Source organism: Scomber japonicus, chromosome 2, assembly GCF_027409825.1.
Source record: "Scomber japonicus isolate fScoJap1 chromosome 2, fScoJap1.pri, whole genome shotgun sequence".
Classification (NCBI taxonomy): Eukaryota; Metazoa; Chordata; class Actinopteri; order Scombriformes; family Scombridae; genus Scomber; species Scomber japonicus.
In genome coordinates this window covers 22,724,784-22,748,356 of record NC_070579.1, presented here as the reverse complement: position 1 = coordinate 22,748,356, position 23,573 = coordinate 22,724,784, and the positions used below count along the sequence as shown (strand labels likewise).

General features: G+C 38.0%; 3 protein-coding genes across 5 annotated transcripts; all 3 read right to left on the bottom strand.

Annotated features, from left to right (window-relative positions):
* Nucleotides 1-3,183: 3,183 nt before the first annotated feature.
* Nucleotides 3,184-6,046, bottom strand: LOC128368993 (uncharacterized). 2 transcript variants are annotated; one of them, XM_053329941.1, is made up of 6 exons: nt 5,804-6,038; nt 5,522-5,667; nt 5,332-5,393; nt 5,068-5,181; nt 4,019-4,117; nt 3,184-3,444 (listed from the first exon to the last, which is right to left on the bottom strand). In XM_053329941.1, the coding sequence occupies exons 1-6, from the start codon at nt 5,921-5,923 to the stop codon at nt 3,266-3,268; spliced, it is 720 nt and encodes a 239-aa protein (XP_053185916.1). In that variant the 5' UTR covers nt 5,924-6,038; the 3' UTR covers nt 3,184-3,265. The 2 variants fall into 2 exon arrangements, with proteins under 2 accessions (XP_053185916.1, XP_053185923.1); XM_053329948.1 differs by lacking the exon at nt 4,019-4,117 and having other exon boundaries at nt 5,804-6,046.
* A 1,134-nt stretch (nt 6,047-7,180) lies between these two features.
* LOC128369019 (uncharacterized) lies at nt 7,181-9,484 on the bottom strand. Its single transcript, XM_053329971.1, has 6 exons — nt 9,241-9,484; nt 8,860-9,002; nt 8,450-8,511; nt 8,223-8,336; nt 7,844-7,942; nt 7,181-7,752 (listed from the first exon to the last, which is right to left on the bottom strand). The coding sequence occupies exons 1-6, from the start codon at nt 9,349-9,351 to the stop codon at nt 7,628-7,630; spliced, it is 654 nt and encodes a 217-aa protein (XP_053185946.1). The 5' UTR covers nt 9,352-9,484; the 3' UTR covers nt 7,181-7,627.
* A 1,610-nt stretch (nt 9,485-11,094) lies between these two features.
* On the bottom strand, nt 11,095-19,817 carry fip1l1b (FIP1 like 1b (S. cerevisiae)). Of its 2 annotated transcripts, none has more exons than XM_053329865.1 (17): nt 19,569-19,817; nt 18,376-18,430; nt 17,876-17,945; nt 17,647-17,759; nt 17,274-17,338; nt 17,061-17,171; nt 16,772-16,902; nt 16,387-16,505; nt 15,167-15,220; nt 14,665-14,688; nt 14,119-14,218; nt 13,833-13,989; nt 13,639-13,720; nt 12,811-12,866; nt 12,364-12,553; nt 12,079-12,225; nt 11,095-11,761 (listed from the first exon to the last, which is right to left on the bottom strand). In XM_053329865.1, exons 1-17 carry the CDS (start codon nt 19,645-19,647, stop codon nt 11,617-11,619), a joined length of 1,698 nt encoding a protein of 565 aa, XP_053185840.1. In that variant the 5' UTR covers nt 19,648-19,817; the 3' UTR covers nt 11,095-11,616. The 2 variants fall into 2 exon arrangements, with proteins under 2 accessions (XP_053185840.1, XP_053185848.1); XM_053329873.1 differs by having other exon boundaries at nt 11,095-11,758.
* Nucleotides 19,818-23,573: the final 3,756 nt, after the last annotated feature.

Genomic DNA, 23,573 nt, shown 5'->3' with positions numbered 1-23,573 from the left:
AATAACAATCCTGCTTTGTGATAAATGCCTAAGAGGTTTTTTTGTCATGACTGTCATGATGATTTTCACAGTTTAATGAAACATACCTACAATTTTTAGCAAGTAGGACAACAGAGAACAGAGTATTTTCCCACTCAACACATCTAGTCATGGAGACTGGTCATAATTACATGAAAGTCTGTAACACAGCCACTTCCTTTTAGGTGACTCAGCTCTGGTGACTGTGTCGGTCACACTCAGGGGATTATACCAGATAAACAAAAAAAAGCTTTGGAAACATCCCACTGTCAGGTATGTTCCAAGGTTACACAGAGAGGTCAAGTATACTATCATAGGTAACACATTATTTGAATACTTTAAAATGATCTGTTTTGGAATTTGTTTTGAAATCGAAACCCCTTTGAAAAACTCATACGTTTTCTGTGGTCTTCCTGTTTAGATAGCGAATGAGGCGCAAACACCACAGACCCACAATCTGCAGACATTGCATTCATTGATAAAACAACCTAAATTCACTTGATTACCACTGGGTTGCCTATTGGTTCATCACTTTTCTATATTTTTGATCGTGGTCTGTTCTACGTAAATCAAGGCATAAGGCCATATACAGATAGTTATGGTGTGTGCGTGGTGTATGCCGATGCAAATGTTCTCTGTAGATCTCAGACTGTGATTGAACCCTGCACAGAAAATGAGTCCTTTTTATATAATCTTGAGTATTCTGTGTGTGTGCGTGCGTGTGTGTGTGTGTGAGGGAGAGAAAAATATATGTACATATGACTCGTAAGCAGGTGTATGTACAGTAATAAACTACCAATAAACAAGGCTATGGGCATCCTCCTCACTTAACTGAGTGTGACTCTTTGTTTTTTAAACTTGTGCTGAACAGTTAGAGTTCAGTTTTTCTGTGTTGATAAAAGGTCTCTGCGAGATTTTCAGTGATCTAAGGTCAAAAGACTAACACCAGATTTACAAAGTCGAACTTTGCTGTTGTCTTGTTAAAAAGACCTTATCAAATCTACTGACTGATTCATACGTTCCCATGATGAAGATGATGATTTGTCTGTACATCAAAGAGAAGACACACCTGCAGATTAAGTTAGCAGTTAATCAAACATGCCAAAGATTCAGTCTAACAATAAAGTATTGTTTAATCAGTACACTGAGAGATTTAAGTTTAATCATTATAAATAAGCAGCATTTGCTCTGTAATTAAATTGTCTTAGATTTAATCTGTAGGGATACACACATATACACACAGTGGTGTTGGCAATTGTAGAGACAAAGTTCAGATCTGTTTGTGCAGTTATGTGGTCAGACAAAATATTTGCTTTGCAGGTTTCATTCATTTTTTTATTGCATGTCCTGGACCTGAAAATGTTTTATCAGTTTCTCACGACACTTTTCTGTGTCAAAGTTAACAAATGAAGCTGGTACCAACACTGAGCTCAGAGTGGAGTGGCAGAGGAAAACAAGTTGAACTCACTGAGGTTCAGGTAAGGCCTGCAACCTTTTTTGTTGCTGCCAATCAAGACTTTTCGTGTTTGATTAGCAGCTGATACAGTTGTCTCCTGATTTTACTAGTAGTACTTGTGCTTTGACAAAGAACACATAAAAAGGTACACAGCACCAGTTTGTGTGGTCAACGGGCCTCATTAATATGCCTTCAGTCACCTGGTTGGATAGGTATTCAAAACAAAGTCACTGTGGTTTGGACTATTTTATCTTTATGACAGACTGAACAGAAAAAAAAATCTTAAAAATTCATTTTGAAACTACGCTTTTGTTGTGAATACGGCTGTGAAGGCATCACTCTCATTAGTGGATTTTTACCCAGTGGCTGTCAAGAGATTTCTCCATCTGGCTTGTTTGTGCTTTCTGCTGAAGCAGAATGTGTCTCCCTCAGTTGCACAAGATGACAAACTTACACACTCACTCCGGTTTTAGAAAGATGAAGAAAATTATATCTTAAAGCTCACAGAGTTCAGTGAGTGTCTTACCCAGTCTCTTCCTTGGATTTCAGCCAGTTGGATCAGATTCTCACAGCTGGTGAGAGGGCCCATTATGGCTCACTACATCTACTTTCACAAAGATCCTTAATCTGTCAGTCTTTAAGTCTCCTCATTGGCCTGTTAATTGTGATTGTTTGTGTATATGTGGCACTTGTAAGGAGATACTTTGTGAAACCTGCCCAATCCTTTTATTTAACATTATTTTTATTTCTTGTTTAAAGGACCAGTGTATAGGATTAGAAGTAATACAAATCAACATTTTTTTCCACACCAATACTGCAGTCTCTGTCTGAATGGTGTAACATATTCAAGTTCAAATCCCAAATCCCTCATCCAGTATTTAATAACAAAGTCCTGAGTTGTTTACACATGCTTGGTAATCTGGTTAAAGGTAGAGAAAGCAAAATATTGTCTTGTTTTTTAAGTAGAAAAAATGAATTCAGAATCTGAAAAGTGACATTAATGTTAACTAAAGTGGAATTGATTTCAGTGTAATTCCGACTGCTACTGAAAAACAGATGGGTGACAAATTAAAGGAAAAACCAACCTAAAGTGTCTTAGTAAGGTGTTGGGCCATTACATGCAGCCAGAATAGTTTCAATGCTCCTTTACATTGATTCTACAGTCTCTGAACTCTACTCGAGATGAACACCATTATTTCAAAAGATATTCCCAAAACCTCCCATACATGTTCATTTTGGTCAAGTTCTGGTGCCTGTAAAGGCCATAGCATATGATTCACATCATTATCACAATCATCAAACCATTCAGTGACCCCTTGTGACCTTTAGATGGGGGTATTGTCAACCTGGAAGAGACCACTCCCATCAAGAGAGAAATGTTTCATCATAACTTTGTATTGATTTGCGATGATTCTTCAACATTCAGGCCAGTACTGTTTTTTTCTTTTGTTTGTTTTGTTGTGACAACAGGCATTTTCTGAGATTTTATAGACAAAACTATTCATTGATGAATTGAGAAAATACATAATGATGAAATAAAATAAAAATTGTTCATTGCTGCTTTATAAGAGTATTTTATAAGTTCTGCATTCAGAATTTTACTATTGAAATATTGTATCTGCTCTCAAAAATATCAAAGTTTCAGTTTGATGACAGATAGTCTAAAACAAATTGTAAAAGACACAGAACAGCAGAAGTCACACTTCACATTCATTTGGTATCTTACTTTTTATTGGAACTGGGATGCTTCTTAGACAGACCCAACCTGTTCACAATGTAAACACAGCAATGTTAATTTTCTTTTAATCCAGTTAAACCGGTGGTGATAATTTTGATTAACAACTGTATTCCATCACTGCTGCTGAGAAACCTATCAAACAGCTTTACATCTTCAGCATTCATGCTTGAGATGTCAGTGGTTAGGTCAGTGGTCTCTGTTTCTTGTAAATTAGACTCGTCTGGGCAAAATCCTGTGAGAGAAGAGAAGGGTGGATTCATTTTATTTACTCCAATCAAGAGATAATTTCACGAGTGGACAACCTTATCGACCATGGTGCTGAAGATGAGAAAAATATAGGTCAACATAAAGAATCAAATTCACCATTTATATATTAAAGTAATTATTGATGTCAGCTGTGCACTCACCGTGTGTCACAGTCCCACATCATTGTTAGGCATATTTGAGCAGATTTAAGGAGGTGTGTTACAAGGTTTATCTGGTAGAGTTTTTTTCCCTTTTATTTTTAGATTAAACAGTTCAATTTAATAAAATGCATTTCAGTACTGGTTTTATTGTACTTTGCTCATGCTTAATTACATCATACTTAAAAAACTGCTGGTCCTGCTGTTTAAATTAGGACACCACTGTTGCTTTCAACTACTAAAAGTATAAATACATTTTAAAAACACTAAACATAAAAACTTTGACATTATTGGAATCTCAAAACTGAGAATATTTACAACCTCAGAGGGTATACTATATGTAAAACAACATGGTTGTGGTATAATTCAAATTCATTTGAAGACTTTGTGTCCAGTTCATACCTTTTTCTGGGTCCAGGACAGTGGGTGGTGGTAAGTTCAGACACTCTACCTGCTTCTTAAACTCGTCCATCTCAGCATCAGTCACCCTAGCTCTTCTGCCTGAGAGACAGACCAAGTGCAGGCAAAGGAACTATGAAGAACTTTGGACGTGCGCAGGGTCATTCAAATAACCTCCGACATTACCAGATAAGTTCATCAACCGTTAGGTGCCCATATAAACATTGAAACAGATTTTGTATGCTGTAATCATCCCTCCTGTTAATACTGACCATTAGAAGATCACCTTCAAATGTGCTTACGATGAAAGTGATGGGGGAACAAAATCCACAATCCTCGTTTTGAGCAAAAATGTATTTAAGAATTGATCTGAAGATAATACGACTTGGTCAAATAAAATGGATATCTGCCACAGTTACAGTTCATGTGGTCAGCCCCTCTGTGTGTCTTGACAGACAGCGTTGTTTAGCTACAACAGTAAACATCTGGAAACTAATGGCATTCCAACCACCCTCAGGTGTACTGTGTATATAGTGTAAAGTAGCACGTCTGAGCATGCTAACACACTGAACTGAGACAGTGAACATGGTAAACACAACCTGCTTAACATTAGAGCATTAGGTCTAATGTTAAGCAGATCATGTGTCATTGTGTGGTAAGCATGTTAGCATGATGATGTTAGAATTTGGCTCAAAGCACCACTGTTTCTAAGAACAGCTTAAGAGCACTTTGCATGTTTGCAGACTCAGGTCATGTTATCCCATGAACAGTAATTTTGTTAATAGTCTGGCTCATGGTTGTTGAGTAATAGATGATTAGAAAGTCTTGTCTGGTCTATAAAGTGTGTCTAAACAGAGTACATAATGACACTGCTAGCTTAAATGGTAAAAGTGATAAAAGATTTTAGCAATATTGTTTGTTCATCCCTAGTTTTAATACAGTGTGTAAACTTTAAGGTATCAGTGCAAATCCATTTCAAAGTCACTCCCTATTAACATTTTATGAACTATTTTGAATGTCTAACATTCATTTTATCAGTCTGTATTTCTTACTCATGAACTGAAGACCCTTGTATGTGCTTCCTCCGAAGGTGAAATTTGTCTGTAGAACGAGGCAGTCAGGGCAGCCAGTACTCAGAAGGACCTCAGATACATGCATAGGGTGCACTGGGGATCACAAGCATACACACTCACAGGACATCAACCCATAAAAATACACAAAGTGTTGTTGCAATTTTGCACACAAAGTCCAAAGCTGGGCATATATGCATGGTCAGTCAAAATATTTGCACAGGATATTTCATCAGCACTGCTCACCCATAGAGAGAGTGTTGTTTCCCAAAGTCATCTTAGTTGTGGCAGTGAAACAGCGGCCAAGCCTATCACAAATGTAATTTCTTTTTAAAGTGGAATTGCACATTAACATTTTTAAGCATAATGAAAACACCACTAGATACTATGGAAGACTTTAGCTACTAAATAAATAGGCAAATATGTCTGAAATTACATTTTTTGAGACTGAAAAACATTGATGGCATCACTCTCATCTGCAGCAGAAATACGCGCCCAGGAAGTCTCCACTAACGCCTTGGTCAGCAATTTAAATCCTGCGATGGTTGTGCTTTCTCCTATGTACATCCACTTACCCAGCAGCTGAAACAGACAGAGTCTCCCTTAGTTACACAAAATGACAAATGGCCAAATGAATGCACAATGTGATTTTTTTTCTCAGAAATGGTGAAAAAATCAACATGCATTATGTGACAAGTGAGATGATAGATCCTCTTACCTGGTTTCTTCCTATGATTTCAACCTGTTTGGTCAGACTCTCACAGCTTGTCACAGGAGCTGACTGCCCAACAGTCAGAAGACTGAGCACAGCCAAAATAACATGAACCAACCCCATCATGGCTCGCTATATCTACTTTCTCACTTTCACTAAGATCCTGAATCTATCGCTGCAAATAGCTGTTGGCCCGCTGACTGGCTGCTTCAAGCTAAAACTGGTGCATCAAGGCTTAGAGACTCACCTCATATGGACTCATGATTTGTTTACATATGTGTCATAATCTGGTTCAGAAGTGGAGACAGAGAAATGTTTATTGGCTTGTATTTAGACAACTAAATTCATCCAAAATCTGAAAAGTAAATTAATGTTGATGTCTGATGCTGTATGTGTAATAACAATAACTGTGGAATTAGACCAGATTAAACCAAAAGTAACAGTAAATAAATAATGAAGGAAGTACTATTTTACAGAATTAGCATGTAATGCTAATGAAAAGATACCAAACTTTATGGTCTGTATCCACAATACTTCTTCTGTCATGATATTATATGTTACTCAGCAGATACTTAGAAGATGTGTATGGTAATATAGAACTACTACTTGCTATAATCAATATTTTTATATTAACAATGTGGAAATGAAAACATGTACAATATGTGAAAGGGGTTGCTTGAGGTGAAAAGAACAACAGATACAGATACAACAGTTTTGACTCTGCAGTTCCCCTCAGCTCTACGGATCGTTTTAGCTTCTTTCAACTAATGGTTTTGGTTGAAGGACCCACTATATCCTGCCTGCCTTTCACCAAACAGCAGACAAGCAACGTAGGTGACTAGCTCATTTTAAAGTTTCATTCTGCCACCAGCCATTTGTTTCACCTTCAGGCACAGAGCCATATCAGTTGCACTATAACCGACATTGAACATTGTCTCCATCCAGCTGTTTTTATGCATATTTTGAGTTTGACAGAAGTGGAAGAGTTGGTATGTGGATATAAAGAAAGGGCATTTAAGAAACGCCTCAAAATTCAGCTGCTTTGTGAACAAACCTTTTTAACATTTTGTTGATTGTTGCACTACTTTCTTGTTGTTTATGGTATTTATGATGCACTACATCTACTTCTAATTATTTCTTACTTTAATAATTATAAGTGCTCTTTTTCATTGCAGTTGTATCTGGTCAGCTACTTGAGAGTTTTTTGTTTTTTTTATTTCTGTTTTTTTTGTTTTTCTCTCTTTTGTTTTCTGTCTATGTACCTCATCGGAGAGACGTTGTCTTGTTTTTAATAATATCTTTTAGAGTTCAGAATGTGAGACATTGTAGTTTATAATAATTATCTTTTGATATGTTGATGAAGAAGGAAACCACTGCTGACACTTGTATATTTTAAAGATTTTATGACAAAAGAGAACAGTGTCAAACATCCAATCTTGAGAGAGTCTCTGGTGCCGATCTAAGTCTCTCTACCTACCCCAGTTCTAACAACACTATATATAGTTTCTTATCACTAAAAACTCCAACTTCTGAGCAATTGGTCAGTCTGGACAAAACAGCCCCTGGCCCTTTAACTATACCTGGCTTTTAACCTTTAACCTAAGCACAGCATATGTTCGAGTGTCACAGGATTTCCCAGGATGTCATAAAATGTCAGGATTGATAAAAAAGGCAGAATTGATACCACAACATCAAACAACAACAAAATATCAATAATGATTCCAAACTTAGATTTTTATGCAATTTTCCTAATTACTTATTTATAGCAGAAAAAATCCATGCTTTTTCATACAAAATTACTTGTGGCACAAAATCAAAACTAATAATAAATCAGTTCACAAACATGTCAAAAAAAGTATCCAGGAGTCTTGCAACTCGATGTCCCATCTTGGCCTCTAATAAGGAGTTGAGCGCACTGAGTCCATCTGAGGTTGGGACGTTGTCAGGGCAGATTTCTGTGTACATACACATAAAGATACACACATTGCTTTATGACATTCTAGGAGCACAGTATGCAGAGATAAGAAAATGAATGAGGACTCTCACCATAGTTTGTGTCGATCATTATTGGCGAGGGCATCCGCAGACATTTTGCTTGTCTCTTCAACATCTCCAGAACATCAGGTGAGACAATTCGTCTCTTACCTGGAAATAAACATGGCACAGTCAGGGACAATATCAAATATTTCATCCAAAAAACAAAACAAAATTTATACAAATAGTACTACATTTCTCCATCTATAGGGATGTGTTCATTCTCCACACTGTTGTATTTTTATGCTGAAACCCATCTTAATCTGGAAAAGTGCTCTGTATTCACCTACAGTAGCTGTAGGTACATTTATTTCATTAGGAAATGATTTATTATTTATCCTGTTCAATAAAGGTCTATTAGATGTTTCAAGACTGAGTGAGTATTTCTTACTAAAAAGCAGAAGACTGGTAAAAGTATGCTTGCTAGAGATGATTTCTTCATGAACAACCAGGCAGTCTGAGCAGTCAGTTGGCAGGTAGACTTCTTTGAGGTAGAAAGGTTCCTCTGTGAAAAACACACACAAACATGAAGAAAATCACAGGAAATGAGTGAGGAAAGAAGTGTTTGACTGCAGGGTTGATGATCTTGCTCATACGTTGTGGCTCTCATTCACTCACCAATTAACATTGTGCTATTTTCAAAAGTCACGCTGTATGCTAAGCTTGAACAATCGCCATATCTGTGAAGTAAAAAAGAAATGAATATTGCATCAGAACATAATATTATGGATGACACAACTACACATAACTTACTGTACCCTGTGTATTCAATTTTACATAATTAAATGTATTTTGTACAGACTGGTGTGTGATTCTGGTCTCCTGACATGCATTAGTTTGTTGTATGAAGGTGCACGACTACTATATGCCTAATACTCAATTTACTGAGTTTGCATCATCAGCATATTCAAAAATGAAAATTCATCCACGTGGAACGATAAAAGCTACAATATCTGATTATAACACAATATTTATGTTGTTGTGTAGATAAGAAAAGCTATGGTGTGGTGGTGTTGCTGAGGATTTACATTCTCTGAGTCTGGATGACATTGAGTTTGTTACTCTGTGTGGTTGCAGTGAGGTCCAGCCAGGCGCTAGTCAGCAGGTGTCCCAGGGAACGGCTTCCTGGGAGGTCAGAGCTCCCCCCGATGTACAGCCACCTACCCAACATCTGGACAACATAGGCAATGCACAGTAAGTGGTTCTACTGTAAAGATCTCTACAATTTCTTTGGATCTCATGCACTTAAAAATAGAATACAAAATCACGCACATTTTTCACAACCATTTGAAAAACTTCAGGAAGTAAAACAGAAACAGTGATGCAACAGCAATAGACTTTCATACACTAATTGAATGATAGTAAGCATTTAATAGTTATGATGCAAAGTAAAGCAGTCGTGCACTTACGTCTTCATTGCTGACAGTTATTGGTTTTACCAGACTGTCACAGTCGCTCAGAGGAGCTGATTGTCCCAATGACAAGAGACTCAGCAACACAACAGCAGCAACACACTTCATCCTCTAGATGGCTCTTTTATCTCAAAGATTTCCCTGTGTGACTCTTGAATGTGCTCAGTTTATCTGCCACTCTTTTATTTTCCCTCCGAGTGTATCTCCTCACTGCCTGACACAAACTTCATGTGGATGCATTTCACCAGCAGATATTTCCTACTGTATGAGGTGATGTAACCAAAGTAAACAGCCCAGGTTGAAGTGAGACTTTGACCTGTTAGAGGAATGGATGGCATCTTGATCCGATCACCTAAAACAGGGATACTTTGTAGTGTTGTGTGTGTTTAGGCTTAATCTTATCCTGTCTAATCCTACATTGAGACTCATGAGCATATACAATTATTACAAAGTAGGTTTACACCCTGGTCCTTGCACTTGACTTTTATCAACATAATTTTGTTTTTTTGCAGTTTTCAATAGGAAAAAGCTATTTATTCATCAGCATTATGAATAATGTGTCATTATTATTAGGAATGATTTTTATTTCAGCCAGATAAAGTGGTGGTAGTATTCAGATCATTTACTGTACTAAAACAAGCAATACCTTAAAGCGGTAATACTCCATTATAAATGAACATCAACCAGTTAAGGTTTTACTCATCAGTCACCAACATAATCCACTTCAGTATTAAAAGTATATAAACAGTCAATTCAAAGCAGTAAATAAATTAAGTATTCAAAATGATATCACAGTGGCTACTGAACTTGCATGTCAACTAAGCAAATCCAATTCACTGATAATTAAAATGTAAGAAGTAAATGGAGGTGTTACTTGGATTCGAGATGACTGTATTGCAAAATGTTTGCTCTGGATGGACTTCTCACTGGGACTTTCAAAGTGGACCTTATGAATGTACAGAGGAACAATTCCCCCCGACTCAATTTATTAGCCCATTTCATTTCTATTTTGACTTTGAATGATATGAGTATTTCACATTGTAGTAGATGACCCTGTCTGTTGTTTGTTTCATGTATGTATTTGTGTTTGTAAATGTATTGCCTAAAACAATAGAAAGAAAGTTATAAAATGTAAGAAGCATTTTTTTAAGCTGGTTGATGATTCAACTTCTTTCTACAGTTGGATAGTTTAATCTATGACAAAACATACTGCTGTATGTTATTAGATGACTATTGCACATATGACCGTATCATGATCAAAGACCTGGTCCTTATCCCTTGGACTACGGCAACTACAGATCAATTTCCAAGCTTGCATTTATATCAAAAACCTTCTGAAAACTGTCTGAAATCAAGTGTTGGAGGTCTTGATGGATAATATTTTTGAGAAATTGACAACAGAGAGACTGCTCCAGGTAGGAGTCGTCAGTGATCTCTTGATTAGGTCTGATAGAGGTTACCAAAGACACTCACATGCTGTTGGTGTTGCAGTATTTGAAAATCAAATATTAATTTTAAGTTTACTTGAACTTTATTCTCACCTACTGATAACCTCAGCGGTGCCATCCTGACTGTTGGAATCAGAGATAACGGTTTTGGTTTACATTTGAAAATGAACTAATATGAGATCTTTTTAAGTGTATTTTATTTTCTGCATATAACAAATATCTCGTTCTTTTGTTTGATAGGATTGACTTGGAATTTTGTTCAAATTTCTGTCGTCACAATATTTGAACCTCCAAAGCAGATTTTAATGTTGCATCATGGGTGGAGTGTATAGTTACAAATGCCATATTAAATCACTGATGTGTGTGAAGAATTGTTTATTCCATTAAGTCACAAAAAGACATCTTATCAAAAGTGTTTTTTAATTGAATTTCACAAACTGACAGCTTTCTATAGATGTCTTCATAATGGACAAGAACAAAAAGGGCAACAAACAAACAAAGAAAAAGATCAAATGCTGCTGATCATCTATACCGTGAAACAAGAGGCAACAAAATCTCTGAGTGTGACCTAATTGTTACGGCAATGCTCTGAGAGGAGAATCCGAGGGGGGCGGGGAGAGAGGGAGGAGAGGGGCTGAAGACAGATTGATGCCCTGTCTGATGTCAGCTAGTGAAGGAAAGATGGATTAAGTGAAAGGACGTCCATCCCTCCTTCACCACCTCCTCTGCTGCATCCATTCTCCTACTGATGCGATGGTGAGGGTTAACAGCAGCAGGATGGAGGAGAATGGAGATTGATGGAGAGGGGAGTGACAGGACGCATCAATCACTCAGTGACTTCCTAGTTTTGTGGGTCTACGCTCATCTCCTGAGATGGAGGGACAGACGGAGACAGAAAGAGAACAATAGAGAGGAAAGGCTGCAATCACTCCATGGCCTCCTGGTTCCCTTGGTCTGCGCTGATCTCCTCGCTCGCCTCTTTGCCCTCTTTGCTCCTCTTGCTCTTCTTGTGTTTGTGCCTTCGGTGGCTGTCGCCCTCCTCGCTGTCGTGCCTCCTTCTGCTACTGCTGCTAATGGAAGGACAAGGACAAAAGGGACAAAAGTGACAAAAGGTGAGGAGAGGAAAATAGATCGGAGAGCAAAGAGATCAGAGAGAGGGGACAAAAAGGGAGAAAGAAGAGGAGGGAAGATCAATAAGTTAAAAAAAAACAAAACAAAAGAGGGAGGGAAATGGAGAAGGGATAAGAAGACAAGCAGAAGGACAAAGAGGTAGCATTATGCCAAGACAGTCAGTAGAGACGAAGGGTTTGACGAGAGAAGGTGAGACAAGGTGAAAAGAGAAAAGAAAAGAATGTAACAGACTGTGTATCTGTCTGAGTTCATATACCTGCGAGACGACTTGTGACGTCCTTCCTCTTTCTCCCGGTGCCGCCTTTCTCTGTGTCTCTCCTCCTTCTCTCTGCTCGTCCGGTCACGATGGCGCTCTCCGTAACCACGCTCCTGGTACTCACGGTAACGATATCGCTCCTCTTCACTGTGGCAGTTGAAAAGGACAAAAACTTTAGACTGACAAATAATGTTATGAGTCTGTGTATCAGACTTTGTTCATCACATATTTAAGCCGTGTGTGTGTGTGTGTGTGTGTGTGTGTGTGTGTGTGTATCTCTGTCACCTGGTGTAGCCCATTGCTGAGGGGCTGTGCTCCCGCTCTCTCTCCCGCTCATGCGTCCTCTCCCTGGGCCTTTCTCTTTCCTTGTCTCTCTTGTCGTCTCGACGGGAATAGTAATCCCAGGGCTTAGAGTTGTCCATCATCGGGGGCCAAGGAGGGGGCACACCTCCAGCCATGGGTGGTGGGTATGCACCTGAAAAGGTAGAGTCGATACTTTGTGTTAAAATGTTAGCAGGCTATAGGACTTCTACTCCACTAATGTGTTGACAGATGATTATGAGAATAGGACATAATGCATAAATATACATTTGATGCTAGGAATTCAAATTTTCTTTAATCTGTCAAATATCTTTGTTGTTGTTTTCAACATCTCATCTATGATGTATAACATTGCAGCATTTGTTGTGTTGCAGTGCTTCAAAAATCAGATTATGTTGTGGAGCTTTCTACCTTGAGGGAACGGGTACGGGGGCACAGAGCGGCCGTCGTAACTTCCAGGGTGGCCACTGTGGAAACACAAGAAGGGTTAGGGTTAGGGTGTGTGTGTGTGTGTGTATATGCTCTTGTATTTCTATCACTGCAAGGACTACATAATCCCACAATGAGATGACAAAAAAAAGGTGGCAGCAGTGAAAAACATTGTTAAACTTTAGCCAAACTGTTTAGCCATGTTGTTAACTTTATCCAACCTCTCAAGGGGTAAACCTCTATAGAGTGTCAAATGTTACAACCAACAGGCTCACGATGGCAACAGTTTCTCTTTTAAGTGGTTACCTTTGTAATCAAGGTCAGGTTTGGGGTTTTATCATATAAACAGTTTTCAATGTGGCTAAAAAATGTTGTCCTCACAAATGCAGAATTACAAAATTTGCCTGTTTGTGCTGACAGTGAACTTTGGATTGTTAGGTTCATGTTTTTATTATACAACTTTTAAGAACTTAAACATGACTTTAAACTTGAGGCAAGCGTCAGACTCACTAGATTTTCAGTGAAATTAAGCAATCTATGACCCTAAAGTAAAGAATAAACAAACTGCTCTGATAAATGTTTTCTTTTTGGGATATATGGTGAGTCTGGGAGTGACTCTAAAATGGTTACAGTGTTTGCTTTAACATTTTAACATTTACATTCCCATTAGGATGTTCTACCTCAAGTTCAAGTTAAAACAGCTGATCTTGCATCCTAATCATATTAAATCAACCTACATCTAATAATGCATTGCATTTTAAAACATATCTGTAATTTCAGACCAAGCTTTCTAGTGTGCATGTGTGATACCTGTCCATGGTGGGAATGATAGCAGGAGGGGGCCCACTAGGTGGAGGAGGAAAACCAGGTGGAGGGACAGTGATGGGTAGCCCTAAAATAACAAAATCCATGATCAACAACAAAATACATAAAGAGGGAGAAGTAAAATCAAATGCATGAGGAAACCAGCAGAAAAAAAAAAAGAGAGATAATCATGAACTCACTAGGCGGGGGGATGAGCGGCGGTGCATTGCTGACGTTGGGAGGTGGAGGGAGGAAAGGGGGCGGAGGTATGTTTGGAGGAAGTGGTCCAGGAGGGAAGAAGGCGGGCATCTTAGCAGGAGCGGGTTCAGTGTCAGATGTGGAGTGTTCAGAGATCACCTGCACAACAACAACAGACAGACAGGGAGAGGTTACATAAAGATTACATCAGATCAAAAATAATGAAACAATAATACTCTATATAACATCACATCTAGTTTTCATTTGAATAACGGTAACTGTCCGTACCTGGATATTGTTGCCTTCTAAGTTGTGTCTGCGTCGCCCCTCAACCCTGCTGATGGTGGCCGTCCCTCCACCGATCACATCTATAGTACCGCTTGTCTTCCTGAATAAAGAATAGACACATAGTAAACAATGCACTGAGCAGCATCCAAAACTAATGCACACACACATACACTATATGCAAACTTAACAGGTAACATACTTCAACTAAATATCTATGTAATGTGAAAGTTTTGGTTATGAAACATTTTCACAGGCTGCTCAGTTGGACAGTTTTACAGTAACTATTCAGGTCTGTTCAATGATTTTACTATAGCAGCTTTCTTAAATAGGACATTTCTAAAGACCCCATAACATGACAACTTGTGCTTCTTCAAAAACAGTACATCTTTAAAAGGTGACTTTTGTTAGCCAATAAAACATCAACAATTTTACAATTTTTTTGTGTGTTTTGAATCTCCACCAATCAAAATCAGACCACTTATTTCCCTCTAATCAATATCAATCAATATAATCCCAGACTGGTTAAAAACTTGAATGATTTCTTACTGTGTGAGGTCTGTATTTATCATCCTGTAGAAGAAAAAACACATCTCAAAAGGTGGTAAAGACGCCATTTCTCAGTCTAAGTTTTTCTTAAAATCATTTTCAATTACGTAGTGAGCCTCTTTTTCAACAGAAGAAAAGTTTGACCAACAAAACAACTATAGTAGTTACAATCAGCTGACAAGATGAAGCTCTGGTGTTTCTTTCTGACTTTCTATCTCATGAAACATACACATAAACCACCCAAAAGCCATAAATACAGGCAACAAAAAGCATCTTTGAGGCCATGGAAGTAACTAACACCAGGTTTTTTTTTCTGTGGTCACATTTCATGTCAAGAGAAACTTCAGTATTTTTCATCCTGGACCACATTTTAACATCTTTTTATGTCTTCAATGACAAATGGCAACAACAAACTTTGTAATAGCTAAGTTTCCCTTTAATGATTACACATTTCCCCATCAGGCCCATTTAACCTTGCAGGGACAAGGGCATGCTCACTTACGTATAATAGGACATGTCCTGAGGAGGCGGGCCAGTCCACTGAGGGGGAGAGATCCTACCATTTTGAAACAAAGGAAAGGGGGTAAAGGAGATGAGAGTGACATTTGCTCTGACAAGGGCAGCTCGATTATGGCAAAAATCATAATCACGATCATTTTGGTTATTTTGGGATCATGATTATGTAGCACAATTACTAACTGACTCACAAAACAAACGCTTTCATTTTATTAAATGTATCAATCCACACTGACTTTGAGACATGCACGAGTGAAGTGCATCTCTTTACGGTCTGAGTCTATCTCTGTTGCATTTAATGAAGCATAATCTGCTCAGACAATGATTCAATCACACAATTATCCCACTGTACATGTGTTATCTACAGTACATTGATTGATCAAGGTTCCCGGTGTGTCTGTGAGCTCGTCTGTTACACTACAGGCAGATTCCCCTCACATGCTACATAGAGCGAAGAAATAAAATCGATGAATGAAAACTATTTTTGGTATAGTACATTTCTGCCGTCGGTCCACCTGATGACCCGGTGTCCTCTCAGCTCCACAGCAGCTGCTGCTGAGGCGGCTGCTTATTTGGACAAAGGTGATGTACGCAGGTTGGAGTCAGTATGGATTGAACAAACAGAATGTGCTCATGTCTCACTTATGTGGATTCCCAGAATGAGTTTGGGCTTTCAGGGAGGGATGAAAGCGCACCACTGTAAAGGGGTGCATTGGATTTATAACACAAAACAAAACGAGAACATCATTGCAAAACCTAATGTTGCATAATAATAATAATTGTATCTAGATTATCTTGTTTTCATAATCATTGTAAGCCAAAATCATATTAAAATTTGATGAATCACACACACACACACACACACTAGCGGTTGCCAGCTGTGTTTTCATGTGTCAATGTTAGCCAAGACAGTGTCTGAGCTGGTAAAAAATGTAATGTAAATACAAGAAACATTTTTTCTCCATGTTTCCTTTACAATTTTTCCACTACTGCTGCCACATAGACCAGCATAGCAAGATAGTTAACTGTGTGTAGTGTTTTCTTTTCCCCTTTACTTTTGCACTCTTTTCCCACTCCTCCCATTAACATCACTGTGTTTAATCCAAAAGATTCATTTATCTATTTTTTCTGTGCACATCACTAGTGGAGACTGCGTGTGTATTTTAATCCCAGATATCCTGAGGCAGGTAAAAGCAGAGACGTTACCTGGTGACCTGACTGACGGCAGACTTGTACAGGTTAACTGGAGATGTGAAGTCTGGCTTGGAAGTGTGAACAGGCAGACTGGACATGTCCTTCTCGTTGCCTGTCCTACCTTGTTGAACCTACGAAAGAATAATAAAACAAAAAAACAAACAAAACTAAAAACCTTTGGCCTTACCGTATTTCATGTGTTAATTAAAGCTCAGATAATTAATCATGGTATTACTGTATAGTCAAACAAATAATGTTTTTAGATTTTTTTAGTCTTGTCATATTGAAATGTGGAAAATAAACGCTGTGAATATAACTAACTTATGTGAGGGAATAGCTTAATAAGAATAAGACAGAAGGGAGGTAAACGAAGACAGAATGTGCACGAGTGTCTTACGGTGATTTTGCTCGTCACTGAGCCGACAGTAGAGACTTCGAGGCCCATGCGCAACCTCTTCTGTTTCTCACAGTAAGCTTTCCATGTATCTTCATTGAAGCCGTAGTTAAAGTAGTCTGACAGATCCGCTCCTACACACACACACACACAAACACAGCTCGTCAAATACAAGCTATCCAATATGCATTTGTCAAAAACACTCGTTCCTTTGAAGGCACATCACACAAAAGGTAAAAACACACATTTTTATAGATTGCAATAAAGTTAATAAAGTTCTACACAAACACACCTGGCTTCCTCCAGGGTTTCTCTTCAAAAGACTCCATGTCCACCTCCAGCACTGGAACTCCATTGATGTTTCCAGGAGCATCCAGGTCCACTCCTTTCATCTTTGCGGTGACTAAGAATGGGTCACAGAAGATGTTAGAAGGCATTTAAATCACATTTGTTTTGTTGAGAAAAGCAAAACTGAACAGCAACAGATTTAAGGACAAAGACATACCTTGTCCGTAAGGTCTGGAGCCTGTTGTTTTTATGTTGAGATTGACAGGTGGAGCTCCATAAGGTCTGGAAGGAAAAATAAAAAGTATGAAACCCCAGTCACTGATATCATATTCACCACATATGATACCATACACAAGTAAATACCAGAAACAGTCAATTATGGAGCAAACTGCGTCATGTGAAAGCACCCAAATTATGTTGAGACAATTCATGAAAGAAAAAAAATCCCTAACCCTTTTTAAAAATCAAACCTTAACATCTGCAGTGTGCCCAGTTTCCTTTATTTGCGTAAATTATTTTATTTGTATATTTAAGAATGCAAAACTTTTGTTTGGTAATCTGCTAAATGTCACAATGGTACTCAAACCTACGTGTACTGTGGTGCTCCCGTTTTTATGTCTCCAATGGTGACGCGGACATCGTCGTCGTCGTCATCACTGTCGCTGTCTGTGTCAACATCCTCCCCTGCTGCTTCACCAGTTGCCTGAGACACCAAAAAACAAGGAGGAACCAGTAAGGCAATTTGAAAACTGGAAGGAAAGTATTTGTGTATTTATCAAAACAAAGCCTCACATGTGGCTGAGTGTGAAAGCTCCTTACCTCAGAGGCCACTCCGTTCCCTGTAGCGTGTGCCACAGCAGCATCGTCTGTTGAAGCGTCTGCAGGTGCACTGTGGACAAAGTGGAGCATTAAAAACAATGACAGCACACGACGACCAAATATGATATCTGTTCTCAGATAACAGGCAAAAAAAAAATTAATGTCAGGACAAATAAACAACAACAACAACAACAACAACATCATCTTCTCAGGTTAAAAAGTCAGGGGGAAAAAAGAGTGGCACTGTAAAAACGGCACATTAACTGGTTTCTACCTGGTATCAATGTCACAAACTGAGCTGCAGCAGAATAAAAGCACTGGATATGAAATGTGTTGCATATCATTTAATATGTATGTTAGATTAAATTTAATTATTAATATATCATTATTAAATATATTATAGATTAAAGCTCTGAAAACTATGAACAGGTGTCTTCTTAGACGTATAACTGTCTTACAAAAATCATGTGTTTGTGTTGTTTGAAGTGGATGTTCGTTACCTGACAGCAGCATTGAGTTTGGCTTCTTCATCCTCGTCTTTGCTCTCAGATTCATCTGAAACAAAATAAAACATGCAAGTTATTTCATCCATACGCAGCCCCGCTGGGGTCAGCAGAGAAAAAATAAGAACTATGAATAAATCTGTTATCTCGGTTTAGAGATCTGTGCACATGGTTTACACTTTGTGCCCTCTGATTAATTAGTTTACTATGTTTGTAGGATGTAAGATACATTTAGTTCATTATTGTAAATATACACAAACACAATTCTGAGGTATTTGTATTTGAGTGTTAACATTTCGTACTCATTTTTACTGTGACGCTACATTTGAGAGGAAAATGTTTCAAACTTACTCCTAAAGCAACATCTATTAGACAGCAAATAGTTAATAATACTTTAAACTTTAAAGATTAGCATCTTACCAAGAAAATGTGTCAGTTTATAAAACTGTCTCTCTAGAGTAACATGACATGGTAAAAAAAATAAGCTCAACCATTACCTACTTATACATTATGTCTGTGATTTTCAAACTTTCTCACATCAAGGTCTCCTAAACTGACAACTTACACCACAGACCCTCAATAAGATTTTTACTTTTTTACTACAGATAGTGTCTAAAGACTCTGACCAGAATAATCATACAATCTGTGAAGTATGAGAAGTAACACAGCTTCTGGACAGACTTAGTGAGAATCAACTGGGAGCCCCCCTGAAATCCCCTCAGGCTCAAGGACCCCTTTGAGAACTACTGCATTAATGAATCTGTGGTAATAATTCAATAATAGATTTCTAAAGTGAGAGTACAATTTTACCCTTTTCTCTGAACTGAACCCAGCGAGCCTCCGTACAACCGAAATTAAAATGGTTTATCTTTAACAAAAGCTAAAAAGAAAAAGAAAAAGAAAACCCAACAGGGACGAAGTTTAGCTCAATTGTAAGTCACTATGTCTTAAACTATGACAGACACACGTTTAATTGCTGACTGCCAAAAGTCATGCAGCTGCAAAAGGCCGACAAGTGTCCATCAAACTGAAGCTAACTTAGCTCAGTTAGCTCCCAGGCTAACTCATGTGTTTTCATATTAGCAGCGATACCCGACACTGATGTTGGTTTGCAGAGTAAATGACACACTAATTAATGACTCTGTGGGGGCAGGACAGGTTATGTGTGTGCGAGCAGGTGCTGGTTTTACCTCCATACAGCCATTCCTCCTCCTCATCTCCGGCGCTGGCATCCGTGGTGGTTGTTTTGTCCGCCTCCTCCGCAGACATGTTCACAGACCCGGCAGCGACTCTCCGACAGCTGCTTCAAATAAAGTTTCCTCTGACCGCAAACAAAACGAGCTTCCAATCTCTCCTTTCAGCGGGGAAACGCAGGTACGAGCAACAAAAAAATAGATTATGTCTTCATAGATTCATTTCCAACCTCTGCGAGTCAGTGTGACGCCGGAAGTGATTGAAAGAGTCCCGCTAAGCTCGGCGTGTTGACCCAGAAAAGACAGCGCCCCCTGCGGACACCCAGCACCCAGCAGGTTAACAACATGAATATTATGAACAGGGTTGAGGGATTCATTTGGAAATGTAGTAGGTTACAGATGACTAGTTACCCAATTTAAAATGTAATAAATAACCTAGCTATTTAAATTTCTTCTTTATTTTATTGTTTGTACGGTGCACTTTAGTTGAAAAGCGCCCGTATGTGTATGTATCGTCAACACTGAAGAATCACACTAGCCTTAATTAGCCTTTTGAGTTTGTACTTATCATCATCATTTTGAAAAAAGTCTTGCATGAGATTAATTGGCACTGTGACACCACAAGCCCACGTGTGCTCCAAATAAGTCCACATCATGATTTATTTACAAAATATAAATAGAATTCAAAGAATTAAAAACAGCAATATGTGTATTATGTGACATGAGAAATTAGTTTTTTTAAATGAGGAAATAACCCTCCTGAGCAAAATCTTAAAGGTCTGACTTCAGATGTAACCCACTTTGTTATCATCAACATTTTCACAAGTAACTGTAATTTATTACACATTTTTTCTGTAACAGATTACAGTTATATTTATTTTGTAATTAAATTACTTAATGCTGTTACATGTTACTAGTTGCTCCCCAACACTGACTCTGCAACTGCTCAATCTACATTTACAGTGCTTTTATACTTCAATACTTTACTGTCACTAACGTGAATAAAATGTACTATTCTTATTGTAGTCTGTTTTGATTTACAATAGAGTCTTTAATGATTAATTAATTATTTATTCTGGTAAGGATCAGGTAAATAATTATCAAAATGAGTTGTTTATCTGCACTTGAGCCTCTGTTGCAGAGGCAGAAGTCCTGATCCGGGCTAGATGCTGTGCCGGGATTCACCAAAACACAACTGAAATAACTAATTGAAGTCTCAAAGTTGCTCAAAAGTAGTCACTGGGAGAAAAAAAACAGAGTTCAATGCAAATAGAGCTTTACTCACAAAAAGGAGTCAGATCCCAGGATCAGACTGAATACACTTTTTCACACTATTTATATGCTCTAAGTTTTTCTTCCCCTATAATTATAGTATCCCTTCATATCCTGTATCCTGCTATACTTTCCATAAGTGATAACGCTACACCCCCCTGCTCCCAGTCTCACTGCCAGCACTCTCCCTGCAAGGCCGTGTGGCAGACTTATCTGCTTATATCTTGCTTGGATCTACGAGAGGCCCGGGAGGGAGTCCAGGCCAGGTAGACAGGCATTATGTCAACATCCAATTTATGTGATTCTACTGGTGAATTACGAGAGGGGGCCTCCCTCATGCAGCATAGCTCTTCCAGGGAACTATGCTGGTTCTTCACCAATTAGCATAATCCACTAGAGAACTAGAGGGAGCCAAGGCCAGAACTGCTGATACCATCAAATACGGGGGAACAGTAGGGCCATACTTTTTCACATTACCTTCAGCTTACACTTCACCTTCAAGCTGCTCACATTGAATAACAGTAACATAGGTTTTTATGACTAAAGAACCTAATTCTAACATTACGTGTGTGTATGACTGATATTCGTTAATAGGTTTGCACAAAGCATTTCTCATACAGAGTACTTTCATGAAAATTTACACCTCATGGAATTTTTGGTGCAAAAGTGCTTACTGTGACTTATTGCTTCTTTGCAAATCTTTTTGTAGAAACACATATACTTTATTTTTATTATCAAGTTCATATTGCCACTACACTACTTGATAACAAACAATCATTGCTGTTGCTGAAACATCATTATTTAGGGCACAACATAAACTGACCTTAACAAACACAAGGGATTTATTATATATAGTATAAAATACCAGACATAGTATTTTATTAAAGGCATTAGTTCAGAATAAGAACAACCAATATTGTCTTTATTTTTCCTGGAAACTCTAGTTTTTGCACTGTCTCTCTTTTGGCGAAGGTTTTCACTAAAATTGGAACAGTATTTTCATGTAAAGTGTGCCACTTTTCTAAGCATGTTTCATGCAATATCTGTGCAGTGTCTCTGCAATATTATACTGTATATATTTGTTTAATAATGGTTGAAGTCGTGATGAGGCAGTTACAGATGAAAGAAAGAATAAGTTAAGTGGGACAGAAAGGGAGTTCAAATAAACAAGTGAACTGAGGAGAGATTGAAAGGAGCCATGAATCAATGGACAGTGTCCCTAAAGTGTAATCGTAAACTGATGAATTAATAACACAGAGACAGTTGGAGAAGTGCATTTGTAAGTGAAAAGTTGCAGGGTTATATCTCTGGACAGCCAAGGAAATGACCATCACACTCCACCCATATTTGCTCCAGAGGCATTAAGACTGCGGTTTTCTGGATTTAGTGGACAGCAACAAGCTACAAGCTGTACAGCAACTTTATCACTATAAAGCAGGGCGTTGCTGGAAGAGAGAAAACATCTTCAATATATCATTATTTGTGTATCACTTCTCTTACACACTTACAATGTGATTACACAGAGACAACAAGACAGTAATATGGTCAAGTCTTAATTAAACAAGGACCTTCCATAAAAACATTAATCTCAAAATGAGAAGAAGGGATTTATAACAGATTTAGTTGTTAGCTCATTTCCATCTGCAGCCACTGGGCAGGTAAACAGAGAACAATGACAAGACACTAAAAACATTTACAACACAGCAAATTTACATGAAACAGCATTACATATTCTCTGTCACACTAACAATTAAACAGACAAATCAGCAAGCACACATCAGAATATAAATACCAGCACATTCATCCAGTTTAGATGGTTTATGTGCCACGACAGCAGATACACCTGGGGTGTAAATCTGGATTTAGGGATTGTGAAAGAAGCTTTTCTACTGACCTTTGTCTGCACTCTTGCATGTATTAGCTTAGTAGGTCTTTGAGCTTTGAGATAATCCATTTAATACCTTATACTGTAGGTGAGTCTCAATTTAATTGATCTGAAATTAAATTTCACATTATACAGTCCTTTTGTCATATTTTGGGAATTCTGGTATCACATAAAATCCCACTGCTCTGAGCACTATTAACCACATTTTTAAAAATTATTTAATTATAATAATAATAAATGAATTTATTGAATTAAAATTATTTTTCATCCATGCATATTCCTTACAGTATTCCCATTATCACTTGAAACAAAATGTAGTCTGATGGTCGTCACTGACATCTAGAAGGTGCCAGCATACGTATGTGTTAATTAATAAGGAAAACTGTTTTATTGTGATTCTGTGTGCATGTAACCTGAAAAAGAAATCCTGGTCTCAATGAGATTTATTGAATAAACAAAGCTTATTAATGTTGACTCAGTTTGTTGCCATGAATCATCTTTACACAACAAAACCATCACATATAGAGGTTCCAATGTAGTCAGTATTACTCTGAAACTTGTATAAGTGCATGGAGTCAAACAGCAGCTGCAGGCTCATCATAAGTAAAATGATTGCTGTTGTGGTTCTGTTTGCTCAAGAAGTTGTCTGTTAATGCAATGAGGATAGTTAATGCATTTATGGCCTTTGGCCAGTTAAGTGGAGCCACTTTAGCTTGTTACTAAACAACACGGAAACATGTGGATTCTCTTACTCTCTCGTTTTTTCCACCACTTTAGCCATTTTCACTTCTTTAGTGGTGATTATACATTCATACATGCTTTAATGCATTTGATGCTCACAGGAA